The sequence below is a fragment of the Pygocentrus nattereri genome, chromosome 2, assembly GCF_015220715.1.
Source record: "Pygocentrus nattereri isolate fPygNat1 chromosome 2, fPygNat1.pri, whole genome shotgun sequence".
Taxonomy (NCBI): Eukaryota; Metazoa; Chordata; class Actinopteri; order Characiformes; family Serrasalmidae; genus Pygocentrus; species Pygocentrus nattereri.
Genome location: NC_051212.1, coordinates 18,219,623 through 18,243,342, shown reverse-complemented (window position 1 = coordinate 18,243,342; position 23,720 = coordinate 18,219,623). Strand labels below are relative to the sequence as shown.

At 41.0% G+C, this 23,720-nt stretch overlaps 1 protein-coding gene across 1 annotated transcript; it reads left to right on the top strand.

Moving 5' to 3' along the window:
• The first annotated feature begins 10,409 nt into the window (after positions 1–10,409).
• LOC119264785 lies at positions 10,410–21,080 on the top strand. The gene is made up of 6 exons (XM_037543696.1): positions 10,410–10,644; positions 12,650–12,792; positions 12,883–12,927; positions 13,058–13,579; positions 16,122–16,181; positions 20,761–21,080. Exons 2-6 carry the CDS (start codon positions 12,777–12,779, stop codon positions 21,078–21,080), a joined length of 963 nt encoding a protein of 320 aa, XP_037399593.1. The 5' UTR covers positions 10,410–10,644; positions 12,650–12,776.
• The last annotated feature ends 2,640 nt before the right edge of the window (positions 21,081–23,720 follow it).

Genomic DNA, 23,720 nt, shown 5'->3' with positions numbered 1-23,720 from the left:
GTCAAATTCATCGTCTGCTGCTTGTGGGCATAGCCGGCCACTGGTCCAGAGGCGACGGAGGAAATTTGGACCATTGATCCATCTGTTGTGAATGCGCCATATCTGAGAGCCTCAGGCCTCGTGTTATGTCGTCCGCTGGATTCCTCGCCGAGTCCACATACCTCCAGCTGGCTACCTCAGTTAGAGTTTGAATCTCTGCAATACGCGTGCCGACAAAGACCTTGTAACGACACGACTCTGATCTTAGCCATTGGAGCACCGTAGTGGAGTCTGACCAGAGGAACGTCTGTTGAATGGGTATGGTCAGCTCTGTCTGGATAAGCTTGGCGAGCTGAGCGCCAGTGAGTGCTGCGCTAAGTTCCAGACGTGGCATGCTAAGGCGTTTCTTCGGTGCCACTCTCGATCTAGCTAGCACAAAGGAGGTGTAGATATGACCTTGGTCGTCGACGGTGCGTAGGTAGGCTACTGAACCATACGCTCTCTCTGACGCATCGCAGAAGACGTGAAGCTCCCTAGATGCAGTGGGCCCGTCGGCACATGGAGCGCATAGGTTCGTGGAAATTGGAGGTGGATGAGATCAGGAAGCTCCGTCACCCAATCGATCCACTGTTCTCTCAGAGACTGAGGCTCAATTGGATCATCCCATCCGATGTCTTGCTTCCAGATATCCTGGATGATGACCTTCGCCCTGGTGATGAAAGGATTGATAAAGCCGAGTGGATCATACTGACTTGCCAGAGCTCTATAAATATTCCTCAGGGTTGGCTCGAGGTGGTCCACTGGACGGTGCTTGAAGCCTAGTGAGTCGGTGAGACAGTTCCACTGGAGGCCCAAGGTCGACTCCTGCAGGTTGTTGCTACCCTTAGACAGCCAAAGCTCACAGCTGTCTGATTTGGCTTCTGGGGGAAGATGCTCGATTACTGCTGGCACATTACTCGCCCACTGCCGGAGATCAAATCCTCCTTCCAGGAGTAGCTTGCGTAGGTTGTCAATGAGAGCTTTGGCTTCCGCAGCAGTGTTGCTCTGGAGACAGTTGTCCACATAGAAGGAGTGCTCCACAACTTCGACCAAGTTGGAATTGCGCCACAGTTATCTTGAACATGACGTTGGAGAGCATATACAGCACAACAAGGGCTGCATGTGGTCCCAAACGGCAGCACCTGCCATTCATAGATAGTTGGCTCTTCCTCCCTCTGCATGTCTCTCCAGATGAACCTCAGCACTGGTCTGTCAGTGGGCTGCAAACGGATCTGATGGAACATTGCCTTTATGTCCCCACTCACAGCAACTGAGTGCTGACGGAATCTCAGTAAGACACCTAGCAGTGAAGGTCCCAAGGTCGGTCCAGGCAACAGGAGTTCATTCAGTGACTGCCCTCGGTACTGGAAAGAACAGTCGAAGACGACTCTATCCTTTCCGTTGTGGTGGACCATATGGTGTGGTATAAACCACGACTCTGGTGACTGGCTGGCTTCTTCTGATGAGATCTTTGAAACGTAGCCTGATTCCTCCAGCCTCCGGATCTCAGCACAGTAAGATTTAGCTTGTGTAGGGTTCTTAGCAAGCTTCCGCTCTGTGCTGCGAAGCCTGGGGAGTACTGCTTCCGCAGGAGCCAGGAGAGCTATGTCGGTCGTACGGCGAAGAAGAGGAGTGGCGTAGCGTGGCACGCCATCTACGGTCACTCTAGTGGTGGTTGTCTGGAGCAGAGCGAGAGCGTGTTGGTCTTCCTTCGAGCGAGTGATAACTTTCTCACTGTAGGGCAAGGTGTCCATTTGCCAAAGGCGTTCCACATTCCTAGGAGCTCGCTGGGAGCTGAGGCCGTGGTGATGTGCAGGCATTGTTGGACTCCAGGTAAGAAATGGACAGTATCAACTGGCCCTTGAAGAGACCAGCCCAGCTTAGTGCAGATGGCAACAGGTCCGCCTGATGGTCCTGCGTGCACTGGTTGGACTGGAGTGATCAGGTGGGGCATATCAGACCCGATTAGGAGCAGAGGTTGAACCCGGTTCACAGGAAGTAAGGGAAGTTCTCGGAGGTGTTTGTATTTCTGCTGCAGCACACCAACTGGATAAGTGTATTCAGCGAGAGCTAATCCCTCGGCGGTGAAGGCGTGGGGTATCAGGTGCTTCTCGTATGGCCGCAGCGGTGATGATATCTCCAAGGAGACTGATGCGCCATTAAGTTGCTTAACGCTTTGGTGCACAGTCTGCAAGTGAAGAGTCTCTGGATGGCTGACGAGGTTGAGCTGTTGCACCACTTGAGGAAGAACGATGCTTCTTTCTGACCCGTCATCTAGTACTGCGTAAGCTCCATCATTTGGTCGCCGTTATGGAGGAGGACCTTGACCACCTTGAGCATTACTCTTTGAGACCTGTTGGGCCGATCCAGGAATACCCTTGTGGGAAGTAGGCTGACTGCGTACACTTTCTGTTTGGTTTCCTGGACTGACTCGTGCAAGATGGTGAGGTGTGTCTCCTTGCAGGTTTTACAGGGGCGCTTAAGTGTGCACCGGTCCTCGGGGTGATTGCGTCCGCATTTCGACACCGATTGCCATCCTGAAGCCACTTCAGGATCTGATTGGTGGTCAACTTCTTGAATTCCTCACAGGAATTAAGGTAGTGGTCCTGACTGTCACAATAGGGACAGAACGGTTTGAACTTGGGTTTGGCCTTCATCCGCGTAAGCTCTGTGGAAGATGTCTCTTTCCTGTCAGCTACATTGAAGCACACAGTATCTAGCTTCTCTTTAGGTTGAGCATTTCGCTGATCCCTTCGAGCTGGTCTAGGGGTATTCATCTGATACAGTGCTGCCGCTCTACTGGAGATCCGCCTTGCTTGTGACTTTGTTTGGAGCCAGGTCGCCAAGTCCAAAAGGGTGTAGGTTCTGTCGGTGCCAGTCTGTAGAATACCATATCGCAGGCAATACTCAACAAAGCCATCGCGGTAAGTGGGGGGCATCTTACTGAGCAGACGATCAACGTGGGAACCACAGTGGAGCTCATATCCATTCTGTCCCTCGAGTGTCTTTAACATGCCTACCAAGGACTGGACTGACAAGGCGAATGAGTCAAAGGCGTCGCATCACCAATCTTTAGAGCAGGCGCGTTGAGTATAGCACCTAGCTCACTCTGGACCAGCTGTCTGGTTGCCCATATTTATCTTGTAGAGCCTGCAGCGCACTCGTATAGGGTGCCGGGTCATGCATGTACGCCTTGGCAAGCTGCAGCGCGCTTGGGAGCTTAATGTGTCCTATCAACACCTGATATTTATATTGCTCACTGAGGTGATGGTTGCTCCCCAGTATGTTGTCTAGTGCAAGCCTAAGCAGAGCAAAGTCACTCTCCCGACCACTCTCGAACACTGGAAGGGAAGGCCGAGGGATTCCAAGGCTGATGCTATGAGTAACTCAGCTCCGGGTAGTGTGTGTAACCAGGGTAGGGAGCAGAGAGAACTGGCACAGGCTGGTTCCCATGGTGAGTCGAGTGAGGCAGTAGAGCTCTGTGGCTGGCATGCTGAGCAGTGTTAAGTGGCTCCATGGCTGGTTGGCTGTAGCTGTACGTGGGTTGGTACGCTGTTGAGAACTGAGACTCTACAGGATTAGCGGGACATTGTAGGTTGGAGTGCAAACTCATCGCCGGTGCTAGGCGACTAGGTGGTTTGACTCAAAGGTTGATGCCACTTGAGGCGCGTGATGAGTTAGAGGTGCTGAGGTGACATGCACTGAAGGGTGTGGCACAGGCTGTAGTCTCACAGACATAGGTGCCATGGGTACTGGACTCTGGGGCTGAGCTGTTGGATCTGTAGGAGAAGCTGGTCTCGCTGGGGTGGCCGCAGGTTGCAGCTGCTGTGATCCAGCAGGAAGGGCCATAGAGATTGGAGTGGCTTGTTGCTTCACTTGTAGGGAAGAAATGGGTGAGTGCGTAACAGGAGCAGGTGGTGGAAGTAACTGGGTCGACCGTAGCTGGGAGGAGGTTGTACGTTCGTTGACCTGTCTCACCTGCTCTGGCGTTGGTAAGCCCAGAAAAGGGTCTGACTTGTCAGAGTGCGCAGCTGAATGTGTAGGTGCCAGCTACTGGAAAGCATAGAAGAACGAAGCTTAGCAATCTCAAGGTCTTGTTCAGCCCTCTTCAGGCGCCGCTCTCTTTCTAGCCGCTTAGTGAGTGCTTCTCTGGCTTTGAGTGCCTCGTCTTGGAGTCGCTGTGCTTCCTTGGCTTGACCATCCAGCAGTTCACACTCAAAGTCAGCTTGAGTTTCATGCTCGATCATACAGTGCATATCTTCCAGCTCCAACTGCTTTATTCTCTCTTCCAGGATTGCAGCTTGAGTTGTAGAGAGACCCTGAGTGGGATAGGTACCGACTGAGTAACATGTATGTCTACTAGTTCTGCTATGGATGTGGGAACTTCTGTTGGACAACCTGCTATGGTTACTGCTGCGTGGCTGTTAGAGCGGGATACAGCAGTTGTTAGGTCCATGGTCGCAGAGGGTTGGAATCCAACTTGGTAGTCATCCAGGTAAGCAGGTAAGTGATGTTCTCTCTGTGAACGTCTTCGGAGCTCTACGTTGTCTGATGCTGCATTGTCCATGATCCTCCTCTTAGGCTGCACTCAATCCGGCTCGAAGGACCAATGTTGAGGGGGCGAGACTCAGGAAGAAGGATTGCTGGTTGAGGCGGCAGATCATGGACTATGATCCCCGTTAAAGAATCAAGGCACTTGGATAGAGAGATGCTTTCTTCTTTATTAAAGGGTTTATCTTGACATCGCTTTGCACGTGTGAATGTGTGTGTATTTGTGTGTATGTGTGTGTGTGTGTATGTGTGTGTGTGTATGTGTATGTGTGTATGTGTGTGTGTGTATGTGTGTGGTCTGAAAATATACAGAAAGGTAATACAATGTGTTAGAAATGATGAGAACCTTCCTCAAATTACATTTAAACATTAACAAATAACCTGCCATACAGTTAGAAGTTGACTAGTAAGATTCCTTACTTCGATACAAATTGCCACTTACGCATAATACCGTAACAGCCATGTAATATCAATGGCGGAGAAAAGTATAGAATTGCCAACGTAATATTCGCAGAGGTAAACATGCGTAACAGCATAACTTTATATGGTATAAACGACAACGAATAAGTCAATGTTTCAAACTCTCAAATAAAGCTTAGTCACAAACACTACAATAAACCAAGTCGGATAAACCGTGTCATAAAATATACATTGCAAATGAAATATTCGTCATTATTAAGCCATTACAGGCATTCAAAGTTAGCTGCAGTGCTAGCTAACAACATTGAGCTGCAGGCTACTTGGCTAACTCAAGCTAACCAAACTCCCACAATATATTTCCGTTTAACACAAACTGTAATAATAATCAAACTATCTATCACTAAGGAGATGGAAAATGCTTACATTTGTTCAAGAACGCACACGGGATATGGCAAATACACACGGAGAGTCCCAGCAGCTTCAGTCTGTCCCAGCAGCTTCAGTCTGACCCAGCAGCTTCAGGTTTCAGTGTGACTGGGCATGTCCTGACATGTTCAGACTGCGTTAATGCTGTTTTACCAGCAGATGACGTTTCACCTGCTGGGCTTTCTAACATATATATATATATATAAATAAAATACACACACACACACACACACACACACACACACACACACACACACACACACACACACACACACACACACGCCACTTTATTAGGTACACCTTGTTAGTAAAAGGTTGGACCCCCTTTTGCCTTCAGAACTGCCTTAATTCTTCATGGCATACTTTCAACAAGCTGTTGGAATGGCTCAGAGATTTTGTTTGGTTATTTAAGTTACTGTTGCCTTTCTATCATCTCGAACCAGTCTGCCCATTCTTCTCTGACCTCTCACAACAACAAGGCATTTTTGTCCACACAACTGCCGCTCACTGGATATTTTCTCTTTTTCGGACCATTCTCTGTAAACGCTAGAGATGGTTGTGTGTGAAAATCCCAGTAGATCAGCAGTTTCTGAAATACTCAGACCAGCCCGTCTGGTACCAACAACCACGCCTGCCAACTGTGTACCTAATAAAGTGGCCGGTGAGTGAGTGAGTGTGTGTGTGTGTGTGTTATATATATATATATATATATATATATATTAGTGATGGGACTTGATTAAAAAATTTAATTGAGTTAATTACAGGGTCTGTAATTAATCGCAATTACAAAAATTGTTTTGCTACAAAAATTTTGAATGACACGTATATTCTTAACAACAAACATGTTTATTACTTTTTGAAATGTTTCTTTTTTATTGTTATTAAACCAACAGATGTGTTGGTGCTATTATAGTTATTCAGATTTCAAGTATTTCAGGAACCCCTGATTGTTTAACTTATTTGAAAAATAAATAAATAAATGTAAACAGCACATTAGACAATCATAGCACCATTTCTTGTACAGAACTGTAAAAATTAAAAATAAATAAAACAACTATACAATATTGCAACTCCTGAGAGTTTAACATCTGGTGTAAACAAAAATTAAAGTGCCATTTCTAAAGTAACAACAGAATTATGGCAAAACTACATATTGCATTTAAGAGCATAGAATTTAGCACAACATTCAACCTGCAATATTTTTGTACAACCAAAACATACAACACTGAGGCTACTTTTTCTCCTTGAGCCAGTTACTGAGACAAACGAGCCTGTTCACATTTTCAGAGCTTAAGGCTGCTCTTTTCTTCTGGATGATGTTCCCAGCAAGTGAGAACCAACTCTCACATGGGATAGAAGTGGCAGGGCTTGCTAGGTACTTTCTAGCCAGAGTGGAGAGCTGTGGATGTGCCCCTGCATGTGCTGACCACCATTGTAGTGGGCAGTCTGTCTCACTGATTGTCTGTTCTGCTTTACAGAGGCTAAAGGCATTAGACCCTACATCAGAATCAGAGTCAGAGTCAGAAGAAAAGCACAAGGGGCCTTTCTTTTTTGGTGGCTCATCTGTGAGGTAGCTTTTATAGATCCATCTTGAAGGAGTTCTTCAAGCTTTTTCCACACGGCTTCTCGCTCTTCTCTTGGAAGACACTTTAAGTCCTTAAAGCGAGGGTCAAGCATTGTAGCCATTTTGAGCCAATCATAATTAAGTGCAGCTTTCCGCTCTGACTTCATGAAGTCCTTCATGAAGGCTGTCTTGAATTTCACAATGTAGGTAGAATCCTCATCAGGACCTTCATAGTGTGGTCCAGGAATCATAGGACAGGCAAGACCGCAGAACATGAGACGTAAGTCTCTCCACCAAGAAGATCAGTCACATGTCTGCAGTGAGAAAGAAATAAAAATAAATTAGTTTATCAATTACAGTGATCAATTTAGGCAATAATTATTTAGAAAATATTTTACATTGTTCCATTTACCTGCATGGTTCAAGGATGGCTGCCAACTTCTCTAGTTTTGTCCACTCTGCTGCTGATAATAAGACCAGTTTGTGCCTGTTTGTCCAGAGTAGCCTTTACTGCCTCTTTGTTTTTGAGAAGACGACGGATCATAAACAGTGTGGAGTTCCACCTTGTGGAAACATCCTGGATTAGGGGGTCATTTTCCTGGTCAAGTGCCCTTCGCTCTTTATACAGTTCCACTGTGTTGGCTGGACTGTGTCTGAAATGACCCACAATCTTGCGGCACTTTGCTAGTACATCATTAAATCCACAACTGTCCAGGCACTCAGTGACGGATCTCTGCAAAATATGCGCAACACGCGGCATCTGCTGAAATGGGAGCCGTCTTGCTGCTGCCATCATGTTTCTGGCACAATTGGTGCCAACTGTTGTAACCTTTTGCTCAATTTTCCAGGACTCAGCTACAGAAAAAATGCTCTGCGGAGTTTAGTGCATAATGTCTGTTGACTTTCTCTACAGTGAAAGATGCTGATGGCCAAACTTTGTTAACAGCGCACACTGAGTGCGCGGTCACGCCAAGGCAGTTAGACTTGCTGGCGGAAGTCCAAAGGTCCCCTGTCAATGCAACACAATCAACTGCATTCAATACGTCGTGTTTTGGCTGCTTTTCACCATAAAGCTGCCCTGATCTTACTCGCCATGGTTTTCCTACACGGGAGTTGGTGAGCAGGGTCCGATGTCGCGATCTAACACAGACTGTAGCCCCCCATCCTCGACCCCCGAAAGCGGTCTACAGTCTGTTGCGATCCATTTAATCAGGGAGCTGCTTCATTTTTCAGACGTAGACTTACTTATTTTGGCCCTGAACCCGGTCGCCTGGTCCAGTGCGGCCGGCTGGGCCGGTTATTTATCGCTGAAATCAGCTGCGGGGGCGGCTCCGCTCACCGCAACAAGTTTAGCATTGAGATGGTATTTTAGGCTTGAGGAGCTTCGGTGATGAGCAAACTCCTTTTTGCACAACTTGCATACAACAGCAGTCTTTTCGAAAGTCCCATCAGGAGGTTTTTTAAAGCTAAATTGTGCCTCAGTTGACCAAAAGAAGCGGCTACGTCGTCCATCGTTGTTGTTTGCGGATGTTGCTTGTGCATCAGATTTACAGGCATGCTAGAACACGCGAATACAAAGGTTCCGGCTCCAAACTTAAAAAAGGGATTATTTCTGATAAAAGATTTAACGCGTTAAAGTCTTTGTAATTAATTAATCTAACTTAATGCGTTAAAGTCCCGTCCCTAATATATATATATATATATATATATATATATATATACACACACCTCCTCTATCCTGCTGCTCCACCATCCCCTCCTCCTTAGTAGAGTCTCGGAGGTGGGCCCTCACTCTGCTATACACAGACTGCTTGTGTATGTAACGGTGTACAATAGTTGTATTAATATTATGCTATGAAATTCCTGATAATTCCTGTCAACCCGCTGGTTGGTCAGCGTATATATATATATGTATATATATATATATATATATATATGTGTGTGTGTATATATATATATATATATATATATATATAATAATATATATGAATATATATAGGTGATTCGGTGCAGTCTCGGCAGTAGAATGGGTGCGTGCTGCCGTGTTGTCCACTGACTGAAGCATGAACAGAAACTTATACTGTGATTGCCATACTCATTACAGGCAAATAACACTGCATCCTCCCAATCTGGTGTCCATCATTGACCCTGGGCGGACGAAACCCCGATAGGAAGGGTCACATATATACATCCTGTTTCGAATTACTTTGATGTCGGCTCCTCGCTCCTTTTTTCTTGCGATTAACCATTTCTTTCCGAGATCATCATAATAATAATCCATCCATCCATCCATCCATCCATCCATCCATCCATCCATCCATCCATCCATCCATCCATTTTCTAATCCGCTTCTCCGTCAGGGTCGCGGGGGGCTGCTGGAGCCTATCCCAGCAGTCTTCGGGCGGAAGGCAGGATACACCCTGGACAGGTCACCAGTCCATCGCAGGGCACTAATAATAATAATGATAATAATAATTCTTTATTTTTATATAGCGCTTTGTCAAGGACCCAAAGATGCTTACAATTCAAAGTACATAGATAACACACTTAACACAGACAACAAGAGCACAATAATACAAACAAAAAGACAAGGCAGTATATGGGAGGTCATATGAAGGAGCATAACAGACTGAGGGTAGGTTTTGAGTTTGGTGAGGCAGACCAGTTTATATAAGAAATGTCTGGATAATGACAGGGTCAGACATTGAAGACATGAGGGAAATCATCAAATGGAAATGAGTAAAAACTCAAAATGATTCTACACAGAACTTCCCAATCCGGAAGTGTCGACCCCAGAAATGTCAGAAAGGCTCATACTGAGGGCTTCTGCAGGAAATGCGTGTGTAGAAAGTTCTTCTTGAGGAAACACAGAGCAGAGCAGGCTGCTTAGACCAGTAGCCAGACAATGCTACTCAATACACTGTTCTATATCGTGGTTGCTGGGGTGGTGATATGAGGCAAATAACAGGATTCAACTGCCAGCTGAAGAGAATGTGAAGTTCAAGAGATTGAAGTTTAAAAATCTGTTTATACCTGTTTATATGTTTAAAATATTTTAATATGGCTGCAGAAAAACTGATATTATGGAGTTTTATTCAGCCAATGAGCTCAATAACCACAGTCTACAGAGTGAAATGTGGTATTCAGGATTTTGTTTATTTAATATTTGCAGGCAAAGCCTTATATAAGATTTTTGAAGGGCTTAAGTTTAGTTAAGAGTTTTTGTTCTCAATTGCTTGGATCTCAATTCCTTTTGCAAACCAACAACAGAAAAAAACAGTACGTTCCTGCATTGAGCAGTAAAGACTTGCTGTTTTTTTATTCATCCTGTCACATGACTTACCAGAAAGAGCAGCTGGACAAGCTGACAACAGCAGGCATAACAAAAAAAATGATGAGACTGATAACCATAGAATCAGCATCCCTAATCTTTTTAGCACTGAGATAACTCAAAAGTGCGTTTCACTTAAAATGATGTAGCATGTTAAGACAGGTTGGGAGAGACTAAAGAATTTTATCACTGAATTGAAAGACATTTGCTGCTTTGGCCACACCCTTCAAAAGACAGTAGAACATGAACACAGGTTGTTTTGTGCACAAGGACCAGTAAACAGCAAGTGAATCTTAAAGGATAAAGGATTTTTCCCTACTGTGAGAAGAGGCTGGTAAGAGAAGTTCACATTATGCAACTATGACTAAACAGAACGCAACAGAATGACTAAACTTTGATTTGTCATGTTGCGATTCATACTAGTGAAAAGGTCAGTGTATGTTACTTCTAGAGTGAGATTGCTGATTAAAATATTTAGACACAAATGTAAACTACGAATGAAAGGATCAATATAGTTTATTAAATTTATTAATAAAATGTGGACTGCACGCTGGAGAATATTAAAAGGGCAACTGTATTGAGATCTACATATGACCTCTCCAGGAACTGGAATGTTTATGTCCTGGAATATAAAATGTGTCTTTCTATTTCTATTAGCATCAGAAAAACATAGATACATAGCTGTAATCTTCTCAACATTAAAAAAAATCCTGCAGTCAGTATTCTGATTCATAAGCAGTAGTGGTTACTCATATTTGATTGCGATTTACATCTTTGATTAAACACCTTAAACTCCAAAGATCCAAAAGTCTTGATCAAGGGTAGGAAACTCTGGCCCTGAAGTGTCAGATGTCTGCACAGTTTAGTTATTTCCTGCTCAAACCCACCTAATATAAGTCAGAAATCAGTTACCTGGTTTGTCTGGTGTATTAGAACAGAGAAATCATGAAATCATGAAATCATACTGGACTCTCAGTTCCTCACCCCATTCTAAACTGAATTTGGCCTTATATCCTATGTTATAAACATTAATGCTCAGCACCAAATGCAAAAGTACAACTTGTCACATATGAGATATGCGAGAAGAGTCCTTCATTATCAGGATTACTAGTGAAAATGATGTTTAGGGCAAGTTCTTAGGGCCCTGTAGCCGAGGTTGTCAGCAGATAATGATTTTCTCTGCACATCACACACTGTTCTGAAGACATTTAGAAAGTAATGATTTAGTAACATTTTGTCAAAATAAAGTGCAAGTGTTGCTGGCCTGTTTCTTAATTATCACCCTTTTATGTGATCACCATACTTTCATATCATTGCCAAAATATCTGGTTGGGAGGAAAAGTGTAGTTAATTACTATTTTTAAGTTGTGTAGTTATCATTTTAAGTCCCCTTTAATGTCTCCCAGATTTTCTGCGACAACATGTATTTTGCAGCCCAGTGAAGAAGAATTGCCAGTTGACCGTACATAACTGGTCTTTATATCATAGCTGTTCCTTATTACTTGATCATTTCTGGCGCCTAGAGAACAGGCTGAGAAGGTTCAGCAGAAACACTAGTCCAATAATAAAACACAGACTGCAGTAAATTAAACTAAAAAGTTGAAATGAAATGACTATCAGCAGAAGTAATTTGTCCAGGTCAATTACAAACATCAGCACACAAGCCTTCAGTGCGCCCTTCAAGCAAATTAGCAATTTTTATTTATTTATATTTTTCTATCAAGTTAGGATGTCATATCGTCTGTTTACGCTTCAGTCTATAGTCACTCAAAGCATTATGAGGAGCAGTCAGTTATGTTTATGTCCTGTGTCTATTGGGTGCAAGACTGTACTGTACTGACTGTAAAGCCAGGTATTTTGAAAGGAGGGAGTGGGGTTGGCACCTTAATAAATTAAGACCTTGACTGTTTTTGTGTACTCATATAAGATGGCACATGAGATGGCTTACAGTATGTAATTAATCACATCCAAAACAGCGAGTGTAGCGTCATCTGCAAAAGAGCAATGCAGGTGACTATGGGCTGGCAGTGCTGAGAAAGAGAGTGTTTAAAAAAAAAGGGGGTCACTTAATGTTTCTTTTTGTGTTGAGGGGGCAACATTCATTTATTCAGTTTTTTATTTGCTTTGAAGATAAAACAAGGACTCCTTTCCTCAAAGGTCATAGAGTTTTCGGCTCTAGAGTCAGTTAACATTAATCTGTTTAGGTTCTATGTTCTAATGCTCCAAGAGTTTTCTGTTCTGTATGTTCATATTTTATAATGTCGTAACGAAGACATAACCCAGGATACAGTGTCGCACAATAGGGTAAGAGAGTTAACACATTTATTATACCTGTACAGCTTCCAAAGAAGAGTAACGTGTGGAGACCTCTGCACGCCTAGAATACCAACTGAAATTGCAGTTTCCAGATGGCTTTCAAGCACAGTGGATTGTCTTTCTGTAGGTTGTGCAACGACAACTTAAAATATGGGATCTAAGAAATGTGAGTGTGCCTGTTTTTTATGTTTTGTATTTTTGGTCTTCTGTCAAAAAATTTAAATTACTGCAACATATTTTTCTTTGTCAATCACAGCCAAACCAGATGATGAACAACATTTATTAGGGGATACAGATGATGGTAAGAGGTTTATGTATCTCAAGAAAGAAATAGCTTTGTTGTTTGACAGCTTCATTTCACACAGTAATACCATCACTTGGTAGTTTATTTAGGCTTTTGATTAATAATAAGCTTCTTTTCTTCTATTTAGAAATAACAGTGCTCTTTGACAAGATCAAAATTGTGCTCATTGGATGTCAGAAAGCTGGGAAAAATAAGATTGGAAATGCCATTCTCGGGAAGAACGCCTTCACATACCTGAACACACGTAAAGAACACTACTTGAAGGATGACAACACAATATTTGGAAGACGCATTACGTTAATCCGTGTCCCTGGTTGGTCTCAAGACTTGAGCTCTGATGATATTAAGCAATTTAAAATCCAGCAAGTGATTAAAGACAGTGTGAAGTCGTTTAAAGATGGACCTCATGCTATTCTACTGGTTGTGAAAAGAAACACGACACTTACAGAGACAACAAGAGAGACACTGGAAAAACTTTTGGGTTCCAATGTTTCTGAGCATATGCTAGTTTTTTCTATAGATGGAGCAAAGATTTCATTTGCTACCATGATTGACCACTGTGCAGAGAGGAGACAAACAACAATTGACAGATGCAAAAAAGATATCACCTCTTTAGGAGATGCATGTGTGGAAAGCAAAACATGGAGTTAATTGAAATAATTGAGGACTTCATTATGAAGAAGAAAGCCATTAATTTTCATTCCACTGGGAAGGAACAACCAAAGCCTGAACGGCAGGTTCAGCAGCTGGCTACTCTGGTGAATAGACTGAAACAGAGAATTTCAGATCTGAGTGAGTACATCTCAAAATTACAATCACGCAACCAGACAGAGACTTCTAAACTGCGAAGAACAATAGAGTTAAAGAATGAAGAAATAAGGAATCTACAAGCTGTGCTGAGACAAAAGGAGGAAGCACTGAGAGAAATGAAGGAGGCGACAGAAAGACTAAGGTCAAACCAAAGTACCACAGAGATGTCTGCCCTGCATGAAAGGATAACACAGCTTGAGAATGAAGGAAGAGAAAGAGAAAAGGAGCTTCAGAAAATGTTGGAAGAAAATGAACAGAAAAGGCAGAGATAAGAACATTGAAAGAAGAAAATCAAGAATTAAAGGACATTTTGTGTGTGCAAGAAAGAAAAAAGAGGCAAATCCAAAGGAGGATGACAAACGGAACCGAGGCAGAATCATTTGAATTATATGTGCTGCTCCCAACAGGTAACTTGCTATAAATCTTGCTAATATTTTTTATTTTTTTGTAACAACACTCATTCTTTGTGTGTACCACTCTGAGTGAATAGACGTGCATTAGTAACTCTGGCAGCAACAAAAATCCAAGACTTAACAATATTTAGGGACGATGTCCAAATAAATCTTCTGGATAACTTTCATTAGAACATCTGCTAATACCAGCGCTTCACTCTGTACATCACAGATTCCTCTATAAACAGAAGTATACATTGGTGATCTTTCACTTTTATGAAAGAAAGCCTAAAGACTGGGCATTAATGTATTGTATATTGCTGTTGTCCAATGAAAACCGAATATGTGTAAAATATTTACTTTATAAGAGAAGGGAAAAATACTCTTACCTTTCAATGTTAGTCAATGCAAAGAGATTTTGTTCCAAGTGATTTTAAAGCATTTCTATTGGTCTGTTCATCTTTAAATTTTTACACAATGTAAAGGACAGCTGGTGCGTTGAAATGATGTAGAAAGCTAAAAATCAACAAAAATGATATACATGAGATACATTTTTCACTGGACAGTGACGAAATGTAAAGACTGTATTTGATGCTGTTGCTTTGCATTTGCATTGCTTTTTCTCACTTGCAAAAATTCTTTGCAATTTTATGTTGAGAAATTTTATTTTTTAATTGTTGCACTATTTAATTCAGATTCAGCCTCTCAAATCAAAGTCAAAATGGTCAAATATAAAAAAAACATTTCTAATTTCAACATATGTTATCTCTGAAGCATTTTTAGTAAAGATAGGATTTCAGTTATTTGCATATTGTTGCATTTTGTTTTACATTTGAAGATATTATTGAAAATAATGGGATACTTTATTTAATTAATTAATTAATTAATTTGTTCTGACAGCGACCATGTGAAACACACATTGGCCTATTTCTATGGTCTCATGTTCTTATGTTCACCTGAGAGATCAGGAAATTAAACAATGATTCATGACTTCCTGTTTTACTGGATAAGTGTTGATGCAGAGGCCAAATAAACTTTCTCATTGGCATAGGCAAGATTAGCCATAGTCTAATGACCACAGAATGAGGCTTCTGACATGGCCTGACTGGAGAGCCCAAAAGAGAGGACATGGGACCCTAGAGGACCTGGAAGAGACTGATCTCAGAGTCCTAGCTGTATTCTCCATTTTTGGCATTTTTAGTTTATTGAGGATCTGATAGCATTCAGAGAAGCTGCATGGAAGTCAATTATGGTTGAGTTTTAGAATTTCTAGCTTTACGATAGTGAGCAATGTTGCACAAAAGCTCAGATAAAATAATTGTTATTGTTGATAATTTGGTATATAAATACAAGGAGGGCTATCCATCCAGATAATGCCAGTGCCTTCATTTTAAAATCCTTAGTAAAGAAACTGGCCCTACATAACAGTCTCACACAAAGTAATATGGATATCAGCTGCTTCCTTAAATACAGCAGATTGATGTTTAAAAAATGGTGCATTCTGAAGAAACAGATCCAGCTTCCTGATAAAGAGGATTTTAACTCATGGTTCAGATGGCTGAGAAATCCAGATGGAGGGTGGGAGGTAAAAAGCAGAATGGACGAGATGGAGGCCTGTACCCTGCTAGTTTAGAAATTAGGAGAGAATGACGTAAATAGAAAATCACAACGGATGTTGGACAAGATTCTCTTTTTATACCTTTCTCGAGTCATCTAAACAAAAAAAATCACAGCATATTTTGGATGTGATCCTTATGTTATGAAGAGGAGCAATTTTTCCATTTGAATTGAAAGACTTGCCTGCTACGGAGGCAATAGATACAAGCAGATACCTTGTCCCCTAGACACCCTCATATTCAGAAAATCAATGTAAGCATACAACAATATGGAGCCATACAACTTAACAAGACTGTCTATTGGCTTCCTATTCTAATTTTCCTGTTCTGTCTTAAATGGTGCATCTGTTGTTATTATAATGCGTGATGCCAGACTACAACTGCAGCAACATTGAAGGTGGAATGGAAAAATTCAAACAAGCTGGCATGGCAGGTAAGTTATTTATGTTCACCTGTGTTTTGTGTAACTGTTAACCCCAATTTAAGTGTTAGTGGTGTTGCCTGTAGTTGTTTTAGGTCTATCACCAGCATATAGTGTATATATATCAGATATAATAATATATTTCACTTGTCTTGCACTTGACTCAATTACTTGAATCTTTATTCAGCAGTTGTGTCCTGTACTTTAGTCTTTACGCCTCTTTTTTGTGTTAGTTTTTTTTTTCTCCTGGAGGGTGATGCCTTAGTGTATGAATTTGTCATCTTTATGTTTCAAGTGTTTCCATATATTGCACCACTTAGATTTCCAATTATTCTAAGACTGTTTGTGTGAAGCACAGTATCAGCCACTTATGTCTCCACCTAACATCTGCGATTCACACATCTTACAAAGTTACCAAATAATACACGATTTATTTTAAACTTTTTTCAGACTTCATGTCTTGTCTGAATAGAATACAATACTTTAAAAAGACAAGCAATCCAAAAATAACAAAGAAATCAGGTTAAAGTATTACAGTAATCCTGAGGACTAGGTTACAGGACATATTTTTAGTAATCAGTAATCTTTACTGGAATACATTTTTAAAATTAGCCTCCCATTCAGACAACTGTGTAGTGCTGTTTAAGGTGTATATGGCAGTGCAATGAGTGTTTACAATTCAAGTTTATTAGTACAATAATGTGCTGTTAATAATAATCATCATCATCATCGTTGTTATTGCTTTTATTATTTTTTAAACTTGGAAACTGGCCCTGGTATAATAATCTTGGAGATTTCTAGACACACTCCAATATGGAAGACACCATTTCTCATGATATGCTGCCACAAGAGGAAAACTATGATCAGGTGGTGCCTATATTAGTCATGCTGAAGTCTCCAGATTTTAGTCATATTACGTATGTTGCATCCATTTTAATGCTGAATGATAACCATGTCATTTTGTGCTGTTTCTCACTTAGGGGCAGAGTTTGTGGACTCAAACCGCAAAGAACTCATTAAAAGAGTTGTGTCAGTGGATCCCATTCTTGATGAATTACATCAGTTTATTGGCGATGATAAGTATTCACAAATCCGACTCGCTAAAACGACCCAAGACAAAATGAGGGAGCTCTACACAATCTTAGATGGAGCAGGACAGATGCTGAAGGCAGAGTTTTACAAGAGTATTTTAAAACATGAGAAGTATCTTCTTGAAGATTTGTGTTATAGAGGAAACCCTCAGCCTACTTTTGCTCCGTAAATGTTAGGACTATTTCTAGACCGTTTAAAAACAGGGTAGGCCTAAGTTGTGATATTGGGAGTGTTTTTTATTCATGAAAATACTATTATATGACTAAAGTAATGCTCTTTACCAGCGTGTTTTTGTTGTTTCTTCCCTCTATAAGGTACTGCTCCCTTGTGGACAAGTAAAGTTATATTTCAATGTGTAGTAAAAATGTACTCAGGTTAGTCCAGTAGATTATCACATTTCACTTATTATTATTGTTGTTGTGCAGACCTGCTATCATTAGTCATTATCCTTGTTGTTGTTTTTGTTTATTCATTCTTTTTTTTTTAACTTAGTGTTTGTAGAGTAGATCTTAGGAGTAGAGCTAATTAAACTGTACATCATGGGTAGCCAAACTGTTTTCTATGTTTGTCAAAGTGCACTGGATAAATGTATATATTTCAATGTTCAGCTTAAAAATATTTAAAAAATACAGCTTATGTCAAATAAAGAGCCTGAATAATATGATATGACTTTCATTGTCATTTGTCTCAGTAGTTATCAAATTTCTTCAAATGTTTGGCAATATTTCAGGCAGAAACATCTCTCTTATGGAAAACAGAAGTCAACTGGGGTACAAGATTATCCAACTGTAACATGTGATTTCAAGTGGCACCATTGTGCACTGGAATTCAGCACCTATCTATTACAAAGACAAAAAAGTGCAACAAGATCAGTAATAAGATCAGTCTCATCACCTGTCCCATCTCCTATTACACACCTCACTAACAAAAGTCTGTATTGAGATTTTCAGTATTTGTTGTGCAGTATAAGTGGTGACCCTACTGGAAGTGTTCTCAACAGATGAGAGATTTGCCCACAAGTGTACCTGTATAGAAAGAAATATACTACCCCAATGGTCTAATAGAAATATATTTTTCATAGCTTGTTGTCAAAATGAATGGAGTTTAGACAATATTTAAAGAAATCTACTTCATTAATTTGGAATTCAGGACATCTAAGAAATCGGGACTCGGGTTTTACTGAATATGGACCTGCTGAACAGATAATAAGAAGCTAGCTGTCATGGTTTTGGGGAATGTTCTACCCTTTGGAGACCTCTGCTGCTCGCTGTTTATCATTTTCTGGCACTATATTAACTCCTTATATAGCACAGCAAAAGCCTAGTAACCCCCTGGGATACCATAACAGCCTAGCAAAACCTTAGCAACCAACTGAAATATTATAGCAATGGCCTATCAACACCTTAGCAACCACTTGGGATACTACAGCTACAGCCTAGCAACATCTAATAAACCTCCTGGGATAAAACTGGCCTAACAACACTTTTGCTACTGTTTGGGATTTCATACACTCTAAAGGACTGATGTAAATTTACGGAGGAGATTATGTTGCATTGCTGTGTATTCTGGGAGACCCAGCTCCTTGTGAAAAAAAAAATTTTAAATGCTGGATTTTATATTAATGAGCATTATCTGCAATGCATGTTGGGCAAGTGGCTGGAACTTTGTCTTGAGCAGCTGGTCACTAAATATTGTGGTGATTAGGGTGGAGCTTCCCAGTGTTCTTTTTTGTTTTTGTTAGCTTTTGTTAGTTACCTTTAAAATTTCTTCCACAGTTCATTTTACTTTAGTTTTTTTTTTGTTTTGTTTTGTTTCGTTTTAACATGTTTGAATGAATTTAATATACACATATCCAGCATAACATCCTTGTTTCTAACATACATTTTATCTGCTACACTTACTGTATAGGTGCACTTTGTAGTTCTACAATTACAGACTATAGTCCATCTGTTTCTCTGCATAATTTTTTAGCCCCTTTTTACCCTGTTCTTCAGTGGTTAGGGCCCCCATGGACACTCACAGAGCAGGTATTATTATCAGTGCAATAACTGCTGTAATGGGATGTTCAGTTCATGGTATACATGATGAACAGTTGTACACGCATACATCAATAGTTTCTTGTTTGTTAAACATGCATGAACGTTCAAGCATTTGCTTGCTGAATAGATTTGCCCTGTTCTTCTATATCTTTACATGAGGTACTACACAATGTGGTAAAAATGAGTATGTAGCAGACTGAAAAATAAAAGGGTTTATTAGTTTCAGTAAAACAGGGACCCTTACATGTTTTATTATTTCTTTATTTGACTTATTTTAATTACATTTTGTTTATTATGAACATTAGTACACTGTTGTTTATTTTGGTGACAGAGCTGAGAATGTAAAATCATTTACTCTTTTATGACAAAGAAGTTATATTTGTTTCATCCAGTAGAGGGAGCTCTTGGGTTGAACCCACAGGAAAACGAGCTGTGTGGGTAAAGTTTAAGTGACCCTTATTAGTCCCATCCATCCATCCATCATCGTTGACCGCTAGTCCAAACAGGGTCGCGGTAGCAGTTGGGAGAGCAGAGAATCCCAGATGACCCTGTCCCCCGCAACTTCCTCCAGCTCATTCCCGGGGACCCCAAGCCGCTCCCAGGCCAACTTGGAGACATAATCCCTCCAGCGGGTCCTAGGATGACCCTGGGGTCTTGTCCCGGTAGGCCGTGCCTGGAACACCCCCACCGGGAGGCGTCCAGGGGGCATCCGGATCAGATGCCCGAACCACCTCAGCTCGCTCCTCTCAATGCGGAGAAGTAGCGGCTCTACTCTGAGCTCCTTCCAGATGACCGAGCTCCTCACCCTATCATATAGAGTGTAGCCCGCCACCCGACGAAGAAAGCTCATTTCCGCCGCTTGTATTCGCGATCTCGTTCTTTCGGTCATTACCCACAGCTCATGACCAAGGTGAGGGTTGGGATGTGGACCGACCGGTAAACAGAGAGCTTCGCCTTATGGCTCAACTCCCTCTTCACCACTACAGTCCGGTACAGTGACCGCATTACTGCCGCCTGGCCCAGCCTGCGGCCGATCTTTTTAGTCCCACAACAGGGAAATTTCCACATTTAACCCATCTGTGAAGTGAAATACCACATACACTCTAGTGAGCACACACACTAGGGGGCAGTGAGCACACTTGCCCAGAGCGTTTGTTTCAAGTATTGCAACAATACCAGAAAAGGATGCTTATTATTAAGAATGCATCCTTTTTTGGAGATTTCATGTCAGTTTCTATTCACTCTACTGAACACCTGCGGCCATGTTTTCACCCAAATTGGCATGATCATTTCAGAGGAAATGACTATTTCTAACACTGCAATTAGCATTGCAACTGGAACTGTTCAGAGTTCACATGTGAGCACTGATGATACACTTTTTTCTAATTCACATTTTTGTTTTTTCTGTTTAACCACATTGTATTAATCAACTGCCTGTAAACCTGCTTTTGTTTATACAGGTGGCTCCCATGTATTCAATTCGGAAGAGATTGATCTTGAAGACTGGTATGACATGCTTGTTAAAATCTTGAGTGACCTGACTGAACAACAGCTTGAAAAAATGAAGTACATCAGGAGCAACAGAGGGCAATGCAGAATTCCTAAAGGCCATGTAAGGGACCGAAGTCCAAACAACCTGGCATGGCTCATGGTTGAACACTGGGGTGAAGAGCAGTGTATCATTAACACAATAAATGTTCTGAAAGACATCCCACGGAATGACAAGAACACGGTTGACCTCATTACGCCATTCTTACAGAAGATTGAAGAAGCGTGGTAATACAAGGCTATATATCAGTTATACAACTCCACTGGCATAAGTTATGAAGACATGTTAAAAGTAAAAGTACTAATATGGTGTTATACATTTGTTCAGGTGTACAGGTAGTCAGTGGAGTGATGCAAGAAATTGTCTAATATGATCTTGTTTTCTAATATGTGTTATACTATATTTCCAAAAGTATTCACTCACCCATCCAAATCATTGAATTCAGGTGTTCCAATCCCTTCCATGGCCACAGATGTATAAAACCAAGCACCTAGGCCTGCAGACTGCTTCTGCAAACGTTAGTAAAAGAATGGGTCGCTCTCAGGAGCTCAGTGAATTCCAGCATGATAGCGTGATAGGATGCCACCTGTAACAAGTCCAGTCGTGAAATTTCCTTTGGGGTTGTTTTTCAGGAGTTGGGCTCGGCCCCTTAGTTCCAGTGAAAGGAACTCTTAATGCTTCAGCAGACCAAGAGATTTTGGACAATTTCATGCTCCCAAATTTGTGAGAACAGTTTGGGCATGGCCCCTTCCTGTTCCAACATGACCGCTCACCAGTGCACAAAGCAAGGTCCATAAAGACATGGATGAGTGAGTCTGGTGTGGAAGAACTTGCTTGGCCTGCACAAAGTCCTGACCTCAACCCGACAGAACACCTTTGGGATGAATTAGAGCGGAGACTGTGAGCCAGACTTTCTCGTCCAACATCAGTGTCTGACCTCACAAATGCACTTCCTGAAGAATGGTCAAAAATTCCCTTAATAATCCAATCATAATCAGATTTCTGCAGTTATCTGATTATTCAAATGGTCATGAAAACACTGTACTCTGATCTTAAAATCCAATTAAGAAATCTTTTAAAGAGAGCTGGATTTTAGCTCAGTAATCAGATTTCTCCATGCATGTATACTCTTACTTCAATTTCTATTGGATTTCTCAATATGTGAATGAGCAGAAACAGACCAGAAATAAGCAAGCAGCATTGCCTCCAGATGCAGGGACACACTTTCGGACCTACGATGAAGTCAACTACATGCTTGACGAAATGAGGAACTTAAATATTATTTATTTTCTAGATGATGTAAGTTCATATGTTCCGGTAAAGTGACACTTTTCTTTCAGCCATGGCATAAAATTTACGTTACGTTTATGCAACGTCTTCTTCTGTGAGTTTATTGGATCATTACAAAGCAGAAATCCCATTACTGCCTGACTCATGTGGACATGGAGTTTCCCCATTATCAGATTACTCAAGTGCATGTAAACACATTGATCGAATTACTGACAAAATTAGTTTTTCTGCAGTTATCGGATTATTAAGTGCATGTCAACACACTCAGTGTCATGTGTAACTCACAAACTGCCTACCAGAGGTCATCATCTCCTGAATTCTAATTGTCACTAATTGTCACACACACACACGCACATGCTTGCAATACCAAACATGCACACGAACATACATATTCCAATCTAAGCTTCTTTACTTCATTATTCCTTTTATATATACACACACACCTATATTGTTGTAAGTGTACACTTATAAACCTATTTCAGTGAACTGTCAGCTCATCTTTTTCCTTTCAAGGATAGTCATCCTCTCCCCTTAATCAGTGGTTCTGGATACAGCCCCACTGTTGGTTGAATATTTTAGGTGCTGGTAAAGAGGCTTCACAAAATATGAGCTGTTTTTTCAAATAGAAAAATATATATATATTTGGTCAATTTGCATATTGAACTTTGTAAGTCTTTCAGTGTAAAAAGGTTCATTTAAAGATTCCTAAACTTTTTCATTCTAAGACCCACATGTGAGGAATTTCATTTTATGGAATACAAAAAGTCACAAACCTGTCAAAAAAAATCTTGGGTTCTTATGTTTCCAGTGCAGTTTTACACAACATACAGTTCTTTTAACCAACAAGTGCAACAGCTTACCATGATAGTTTGCACAGGCTTACATTATTACATACTAGTGAGATTGTGAAATAGATTTTTTTGTAACAATAAAATAAAGATGTTGCATTTAGACATAGTCCATTCAGCTCTTTAGTATAAATGGATTATTGTATTTCAATATTTAATATTTGATTCTGATCCATGTCAGATTAATATATTATCTATGTTCTCTGATCACTGCTGCTGTGTAACCATCCAACTGTCCAACAGTTGTAAGGCAATTGTATACAAACTACAAAGAGAGAAATCGACTTGTTCATCCAAATAGCCATTTTTGATACATTTTCTGGCTGTTGCTACTCAAAATGTTTATGATAAATAGACATTTTGGGGCCATTAAAAAACCTCTTTTGGGAGGACCATACCCCCATACCCCTAGGACAGGCTTCACATCTATAATCCTCTAGTGGTGTCCCCATTTGTGTCGCATGTCATATTATCATTAAATATTTTAACGATCATCTCCTGGCATACTGTCTCCAGTGATGCCACCTTTCCACCATCTTTTACTATTAGGTTAGAGTTGTTTTTCCTATTCTTATCCTCGTTCCTATTCAGGTCATCATATCCCCCTTGCTGGTGACCTTTGTGCGTGTTGATGAAATTTATTAAAACAAAACTTTTTTATATTCTGTCCTTATATTTCTCATTTTATTGTTAAGAATGAAAATAAAAATAAAAAAGCTGAGAATTCATTATT